At 40.7% G+C, this 9,475-nt stretch overlaps 1 protein-coding gene across 1 annotated transcript in view; it reads left to right on the top strand.

Annotated features, from left to right (window-relative positions):
* LOC101846760 (HHIP-like protein 1) overlaps window positions 1-2,124 on the top strand; it is a gene marked incomplete in the record, with an annotated part of 35,355 nt that extends 33,231 nt beyond the window's left edge. The window contains 1 exon segment of the mRNA XM_013087187.2: window positions 1,569-2,124. Within this exon segment, the coding sequence (XP_012942641.1) occupies window positions 1,569-1,945 (377 nt within the window).
* Window positions 2,125-9,475: the final 7,351 nt, after the last annotated feature.

Raw genomic sequence — 9,475 nt, 5'->3', positions numbered from 1 at the left:
TGTGTGTGTGTGTGTGTGTGTGTGTGTGTGTGTGTGTGTGAGTGTGTGTGCTCGCGCGCAGCCTACATGTTTTTTCCCCGTTACAAATTGTTTTCAAAGAAAAGCTGCAAGTCACAGGGTGCGTGGTTGAACAGTACGAAATATCAGGTCTAGAAACATTACCAAAAAATTAAAAATTAAAAACCTAATTGTATGTGTGTGTGTGTGTATGGTGGGGTAGTAAAACTATTGAGTGAATAGACTGTAGTAACTATATAAACATGATATATGCCTATAATATAGTAGCTCAATAACCTCTTTTTGTCAGTGTTGTATATTTGTTTGTGTCGGGGACTTTATTCTTGCCGTCACAAACAACTGATGTAGCATTGTCCTTACTTGTGGTAAGGTAACCGGACTTGTAATTGTGAGGTTGCGTGTTCGGGGGTTCGAGCCGCGGGCCCGACGTTGTGTCCTTTGGAAAGGCATCCTCACGAGTTTCCTCACTTCACCAATTAGGAATGGGTACCCGGCCATAAACAGCGAAAGATCTTGTCAGTATGTCAGTGTTTTAGCGCCTATAATTGGCTGGTTGCGCTGTACGCTTCCCAGGAAGTTGAGGTTGTTTCAGAATGCTCTCAAGTCTGCTGGGGTAATAAAAATAGTAGGCTATAGATTGTGAAGAGCATAGAGCTTGCTGTTGAGCGGGAATTTGCGCTATACATGCTTTTACCTACTTTTATTGTTGTTGATTGTCGCCATTGTGATTGTGGCCGTTTGAAATTCGTCAGCAATCGCGCATTGTTTATTAACTTTACTCTAGGGTCTGGGGATACTTTTCAGCAACAACTAAAGTCTTAAAGTTTTTCTCTGCTAAAGTATCTCAGACACAGAACCCCTGCCTCCCCACACGGAATGGAAAGAATGGAAAGGAAAGGCATGAAAGGGGGTTTGCTTGTGGAAATTCTTTACGCCCGCTACAGCACACGCTGTGTGTGGGCGCGCCGTTAGCTCAGTTGGTATCATGTTGGGCTACGGCTGCGGAATGCCCTTGTTCGAACCCTCAATGGAACGTACTGAACATAAGTTGTTTGGGGGAGTTTTTAAAGGCTATTGGCCAATTTAGCTCAGTCCTGTGGGAGATGGACATTGACTTCGGGGGCCCACCCTCTGAAATTACCTTACAAATTACAGTGTTGCATGAGCCGTTATACTTAGATCTAGGCTACACAATTTCACAGTTTTTCGCACGGTGAGTGGAATACTCTTCACCTGTGATAGGATTGGGCCATTATTAATATTTTAGAGCTTCGACAAATCCTTAAACAGAAAGTGAGATTTTAGAAGGGAGGGTACCGTATTAGATGTATACCTTCCTCTCTCACGCTTGTGTCTTTGAGTTTTAGCACTTCGTTGTAGTGTTCTCCGATACGATACGTTGGTTTGAGTCTAGAATGCTTTTCTTTATAACTGTTGGGATTTTTTTTTACGCCCACAGGCCAAGTTTCCCCCCAAAATTTACAGCAACATGTCATATCATTAGGTTCATAATTTTATTTTAATGATGTCATTGATTGTTTACTATACAGGATCTCTCAGAAAACCAACCATAAGTATCAAAGTCAGGAAGAGAAAACGACTCCGACAAAAACGGCGAAGAAAATTGACAAGAAAAAAGAGAAGACAAAGACGAAAACGGCGTCGACGCCAAAGACTGCAGAATGGCAAGAAAACACCAGGCATTCGGAAAAAGAACAGAAAACGACGGAGACAATCTCGGCGTAGAAAACTAAACAACCTGGGAAAAGGAGACGCCATAGGAAAATCCAAAAAGACAGGGAGAAGGAACCAGAAAGGTGTCTCCTCACAAACTAGGCCCAAACCTCCCTTTAACGCAAGTCAGGATAGTCAGTCTCAAGGGCCTAAGAGCAAGATACTAAAAAAGAAAAGAAATACATGTATCTAACATTTCAACGCGGTATAATTGATGATATTGGGTAGCACCACAAAAGTTATACTATGTCTTTATGAATTATGTTGAATTTTTCTACGTAAACAATAACTTGTAGGCTACTACCTACAGTATTCATTATGAACACGTCAAAAGGAAAATGTTGGATTAAAAGAAACTCCTAAAGACAATAACTTGTCACACTTGTTCTTCATTTTATATCGTTCTGTCCGGCTGGTTGTGGGGTCGTCGCTGAAGGGTTTGGTGGCTAACTTTCTTCATCACATCGTCTTTTCAGATATCTTAAGTTTGTTGTTTGGTTGATTACATAATACCAAAGACTGTACGCAGGATAAGTCGCTCAAGAGATCTAGGTTATGTTGTCAACATCATCGATGAGCACACTTGAAGTGTAGGAAAGAAAATTTCCATAGTCAAAATTTAAATTTCTCTCTCTCTCTCTCTCGCTCTCTCTCTCTCTCTCTCTCTCTCTCTCTCTCTCTCTCTCTCTCTCTCTCTCTCTCTCTCTCTCTCTCTCTCTCTCTCTCTCTCTCTCTCTCTCTCTCCCTTTATCTCTCTCTCTCTCTATATATATATATATAGCTCTAATTTTTTTTTTTTATTGTTAACAATTTTTTAACATTTTCTTCTTTTTTTTGGATCAGTTATTTTTGTGACATCGTGGTGAAATCCACCACTGGACAAAAATACAATGTATATAATGAAATCGAAGAAACGATATTTTCCATCCCGTTCAGCAATTTTTGTCGAATTTTTATTTATTCTTTAATATTTCTTTATTTGTTTTGTTTTGCTCAATACCTTTTATGTTCATTAAAAAAAAAAAACATTTCTTGGTGGATTTTGCTGATAAACATTGATCAAAGACTCACAAAATAATATGTAAGTTATTGTAAGTTTGCAGTTTCCAAAGACTCTGAAGCCTTGGTATCTATGCATACATGTATTATATTTGTGAAAGTTCGTCACTTTTGCCACCTAAAACTTCAGAACTACTTAACTTTCGAATTTGACAAAATTAATGGTGGTTCAGAATCATTTAAAGGGTGCACAGTTCTGTTGAGGAGCCTGAAGTCACTGTAGTTTAATTTTCAGTTTTTCATTAGTTTCGCTTTGAACTAATCTTGGGACAGTCTGTCTTCTAAGACACCATTGTAAACAAGTGACGTTTCCGTTCAATAGCCATGCGCACTGTTTCCACACCTTCGAAATTCTGGATTGTACACGCACGAAAGCGGAATAGAGAATCAATCTATAATCACTAGATCTATCTAAATCTTCTAATGTTTTGCATCTCTCATGATTTATTGCTCCATTCCAGAAGAGTATAAATATAGTAGGCCAATGACTTTCAGTTGATGTTAATGCTCCAATCATCCCTTTCAATGAAAGGGGGCCCAGCTAGATCTAGTATTATATAATCACCAAACGTTGGCGGCCATTTTCTGGCTACTTTGTTCATCTGATACCAAGCGACCCCCTACATCCTTCAAAAGAAATTTAATATCTCGACTTCTATTCAAGAAAGATGGGTATTTTTCACCAAAAGAAGGACAAATGGACAAGCTTTAAGATTAATTCAATAACTCCATATGTCCACATGTTGACGAGCGCCTGATTCCACCGCGTCGTGACATACTATTTGGTTTGTTCCAGTTTGTCCATCAATAGCATTTTTATCAGTATCAGATACAGCTGTTGCCACGTTAAAGTGACATAATATTTAAAAACAGACGTCCATGAAATCAGCGTCAGTAGTCCATATATGGACGCTCGAAAAAAGGCAGCAGTCCTTGATATTTTATATATATATATATATATATATATATATATGACTAATTTCACTAATCTCCCGCCGAGATCTTCGTTTTTAAAATATATTTGTTGGTTTCGTCTATCGAGTGCGGTTTTTTCCGGAGGGGGGGGGGGGGTTAAGCTGTGCTCCTATTACATACATTGGAAAACTTATCTCCAACAATACAAGATAACCCAATCCAGCGAGCCACCAGCGCTATTGAGTATTTAATGGCGTTTAATCACTCATGCATCTTTGGGTATCTCAAAATTTGAGAGAGGAGAGTGACCTATCATAGATCTCTAGAACATTCATTGACAACACTCATTATATCGTGTCCATTTTGAGGGCTTGTGCTCGTATCTCTTCCTTTGTCGAAACAAGTCCGTTTTCTTGAGATTTGGGTCTTAAGCTAGAGTTAGGAGAAAATGACAGGGAAAAAAGAAACAGACACTGTGCCATCAACAATAAATAATAAATAAATAAATTACACTTTTATTTGTCCCAGAAGGGCACTTTGTTTTACAATGGCAAACATACATACATAGATACATAATTATAAATGCGTAATACGTAAATACATACATGCATAAATATATATATAAATACACACTATTACACAAATACAGAACAGTTTACTAACAATGTCACTGTCGGTCGCCACTGTGCAGGGCCCTGTAATTTGAGCTAGGGTTGTCGTGTCTTGCTCAAGGACACACTCCAGTGACCACCCATCTGATCCCCGTGTCACCGACACTTGCTTGACATTTCTTGAGTCAAAACTCACTACTCACTTAGCCACTGGAGCCCCCAACAACGAATGATCAACGTATTACATGTTTCACTTTGCTACACTCTGAACTGCCGAAAGGCTAATTCAAAAGGTTTTTTGATTCGCTTTTTCTTTTGCTTATTTTGTGCAAGGGTAAAATATACGAAACATGTAAGACGATGAAGACTGAGTGTCATAGTAAAACAAACACTGGGTCGCCACCACTCAGAGAACAAGCACCGCTTCTGTCGCAAGTCCATTGTTACTTTGTTACAGATTAGGTAAACAAAACAGTGACCAGTTTTGTCACATACGATTTGTGCATGAGTTGTTGGCGGGCTTTTAAATACGTAATGACCAACGCCTACTCTAACCCTAACTCTCTAAGTTAGAGTAGGCGTTGGTAATGATGGATCACACGCGTCCCTCACCAGTAGTTGAACATTTATTGATACCCATTGGTCAACTTGGGTAAACATCCATTGGAGGGACTAACAATAACGACAGGTGAATGGATTATGACGGAGCGTCCACAGGCCAGGGGTCGATTCAAAATGTGTGACAAAACGTCTGTTGATGAGTGACCACGCCCGGCTGTCTGAAGCAGGTAAATTTGACCGTGGGTGGATAAGATAAAGGGGCCGCAGTCGTGTTGGGCAGGAGACTGTTTTGCACAGAATTACACCCCCCTCCCCCCCCCAAAAAAAAACAAAAAAAAACGCAAGGGGGAAATGGAAAGTGGCCGTTTGTACAGATGGCCGTATTATACAGGGGGCCGCCATGGCAGGTTCGACTGTAGTTGTAAAGCGTATAGAGAAGAGCGTGGATATATGCGCGGTATAAATGCAATTATGATTATGATTATGATTATTTTGATTATTATTAAATATACTATTATTACTAATATAATAATAATAATAATAATGATAATAATAATAATAATAATAATAATAATAATAATAATAATAATAATAAAATAATAATAATAATAATAATAATAATAATAATAATTGTAATTATTATGATTATTTTCATGATTGTATCAAGGGAAGATCTCTATGTCACTTGCCCGAGAATAAGTCGGTTATTTCCATTGGATACCTTTTTTTGTCCAGTGTCATGATACTGAGAGGAAAGGTAGTCACCATATATTTTGCCTAGTCCCGGAGGCACACTTTCTTTTAGTTTTAGTAAGAGTTTTACGGCGTATAAGTGCCGAAGATTAGAGATGTTACAAGAGAGTAACAAACACTAAAAAGAAGGAGGGGAGATAAAGACGATAGATGTTTGATAGGAAAGAAGGAGCAAACCACACCAGAGCACCTGCTAACCACCCACACACTTTCTTTGAAGTTTCTCCAGGCAATTTAAAAAAATATTCCAGTTTTCTAATCAAAATATAGGCCGAAGCTTGCAAATAGTAACATGTTCATAACCAACACAAATAAGAAGCATGTCAGCGACAATTAATGCTGCTAGAAATAGGCCGAACTCACAGAGACGTTCGTGGGAAAAAAGATGATCAAGTAGCCACTAAGTGAGTGCCGTACGCTGTGTGAAGAGAGTACCTCTAGTGGCCAATTCGCTTGCAGTGCAGCGGGGCAAATTTACATTAGGTTTTATAAAGACCGTGCAACTCAGACAGTTGGCGGATGGCGATGCAAAGGCGCAAATACTATGTTTATATATATATATATATATCTTTTTCATCCTACCTTGCCAAAACCTGGCGGTAAGCGGGGGCTGGGATATAACAGGTAGCGGTATAACGGGGTTTGACTGTATTCGGTATCGAATAGATAAAGTTGCCACATTTGGGGAAAGAATCATACACATACAGCCGTAGATCTAGTGCCTGTGGTCTACTTTTTATTCAATCGTTCATTCTTGTAGGTCTCACCACCCAGCAGGGAGACAATGTGACGATGTGCCAGACCAAGGTCATACTGCATGTATGTCACTGACTGGATTTACATCAACACCAACGAATCTTCAGCTTCTCCCCTCCTTTACCTCCCCCCACGGACACACCACGCAATCAAAGATATGTACTATCATTGACGCAATCAAAATTTTGGCCTTTTATATATGGGTCACATAAATGCAATTCGCGATTAATGTTGGCTGTTGTTTTACTACTGCTGGCTTTTTCCTGCTTTCTTGTCCGTTTATTCAGAGACTCTCTGGTTTGTTCTTGGGTTTTTGTCGATTGTCGGACCATTGTTATAGCCGAGTAGGCTAAGTCCGTCCGAATCCTGTTATAAAAGAACTTTTTTTTTACTATACATTATTAGAGATCGAACTCGGGGATTTATTATAATAAGCATTCTATAGCCCGAATCCTGCTATAACCGAGACAGCACTGTAAACCATTTTATTATACACTACAAAGAGCTTTTAGTTTGTTGTTTTAATAATAGAGGTTTTACGACGCTCGCAACTGCATAGGGTCATAATATGAGCGCCAAGGGGTGGATGTCAACAGAGAAGTCCTTTCAAGGAATCAGACTTACTCCGCTCACCTCTCTAGCTTCAACAGCACTAAGTCTACTTCGACTATCAAGGCACCCCGGCAGGGGCGGCTCGTGGGTCTAAAAAGTGGACGTGCACAATTAAGCTATCTTAGGCTGAAGATAATCAAGGGCAGAGTAAATGGGATGGTGTATAATTTTAGGATCTTTGGGTTGGTGAAGGAGGACCTTGTGCTTTTATTTTCACTCTTTTTACTTGTGGCTTTGACTTCTAGAACTAAATCTGTTTGTTAGCTAAACGTCAATTTCATCCATCTTGCATTAGAACTGAACACTCAAGTAATACCTTTCACCACTCCACTACAAAACCGTTCAAAAGCACAACTCATAGGACGGCGACTTAAGTATGTCACGTTCACCTCCCTCAGGTTCACGGTCACAGAGTCACTTAAAATAGCGACAAGACGATGAACCAATCACAATTCTCTTGAGCACTCTGCTGGATTGCTCCGGGGCCCACATAATTTTGGCATGGAATAGTGCAGTCTATGGCGTTTATTTTTAGATTGCCTGCTGTGGGCTATGTTTCGGCGCTATTCTGCAGGAGCACATTTGAGATGTGCCGTCTTTTTAATATTAATGTGCCGCCAAACCCTCTACAAGTGTCGTCATCGCTTGGGTTATCCCAAAGAGGGGTTTATAGGTTAGGTTTCCACTGTTGACTATCCTGTTATGTTTAGATACAGCGCATGAACTTAGGCATGGCATAGTAGTAGATGTTTTACGGCGCTATAGAATAGAAATGACAGTTACGGCGCCAGCGAGGGCCTTGTTTTGATATAATATTTGGCTAGTATTTGTTTCTGGCGTCTTTTATTTTATTATTGTGGGTGCTGTACGTCATAGAAATTAAAACATTTTGGGCGGCACTGCACGACCGTGCTCTATGGACGAACCGCGCCTGCACCCTGGATATAGCGGGTCACCAGAGTGTGACAAACATACAAAAGAAGTAGAGGAAAATGACGGTAGTAATGATTAGGAAAGAAAAAGCAGCTGTTCCCTGTTGCAATTCAGGCACAGTTATGAGTATGACATCGATGGATCAGCCCATTTACAAACAATTCTACTGCGCATAAGAACAGGTTAATGTCGCCCCTTTGGGAATGGCCTAAAGACACTTCAGTCAGTAGCACCGCCCCGGGGGGCTCAGAGAGCTTTGAACTCCCACATTCCTCAATTTAGCTCTTGGCAAGACATATATTGGCCTATCAATGATTGAGGGGGGGGGGGGGGTTTGGTGGTAAAGAAGCCATGGAGAGAAAAGAACACTTTTGATTGAAAATGTTTTGCGCTCTCATTGGGGGATCGGGTCGGGTCGGGTCGGGTCGGTTTGCAAGCCATATTGAGGGCGCAAAACAGCTATCGTGGCACACACCGATCGCCTAATACGGGTTTGTTTTCAGGCGACAAGTCGGACGATCCTCCCGACCCGGCCGATCCCATCCGCAATGGGTACCTGATCCTTTATCGTGAGATTACATATTCAGGGGTTCGAGCCTCAGATAGGTCCGACTCTGTGTCCTTGGTAAAGACGCGTTCACGAATTTCCTATTTGGCTCAGTTCTTTCGGAGATTAACGTTACACTCGGGGGTCCCGCCTCTTAAATAACCTAATATTGTTGATAGGAGCGTTAAACCTACTCAATTTCACAGTCAGGAGGCGGGCTGATTCGACCTTGCCTGTCAGGATCTACCTGGGTTGTGAGTGTGAGAGTGAGAGACATCCCAACAGAACGACAGAGATACATGATGTCAATATAACAGCAAGGCATCTTCCCCCATTGGGGAAACCGATCACATGAGTTATTCTTCCCTGGCGAGAAGCTTTTTTGACCGTTACACCACAAACCCTATTACACAAAAGACACTACCCATGCGATACCATCCCTAGCCCAGACAAGTGTTGCTGACGGATGGCGCCAGTTGCGCTTCGTTCATTTGTTTGTTAACTTTTAAGATCTAATTAAATACATGCATTTCTATCTAGACAAAATATTGGCAGAACGACGTTTGGTTTCTGGTCAGGGCATTTGAATTCGAGTAAACCTGGTCCAATGGGTGGTTGGCGGATGCTCTTGTGTGGTTTGCTTCTTCTTTCCTATCAAACATCTATCGTCCTTATCTCCCCTTCTTTTATATGTCTGTTACTCTCTTGTAACACCTCTAATCTTCATGCGCTCATAGACCTTATCATGCAGTTGCGAGCGCCATAAAAAACAAAGACCGTTTATACCTCTCCTAAAACTAAACCAAAAACCTGGTCCAGAAATCCAGAAAATAATGTTTAGCAAAATTCAGACACCCTCGTATTACAAGCTTTGAACGTAACTTGTATAATATGGGTTGGTCAAGAACGCATTAACCTGAGAAAGAGAGAGAGAGAGAGAGAGAGAGAGAGAGAGAGAGAGAGAGAGAGAGAGAGA

This window comes from Aplysia californica, unplaced genomic scaffold, assembly GCF_000002075.1.
Source record: "Aplysia californica isolate F4 #8 unplaced genomic scaffold, AplCal3.0 scaffold00555, whole genome shotgun sequence".
NCBI classification, from domain to species: Eukaryota; Metazoa; Mollusca; class Gastropoda; order Aplysiida; family Aplysiidae; genus Aplysia; species Aplysia californica.
This window is presented reverse-complemented; position numbering and strand designations above follow the sequence as displayed.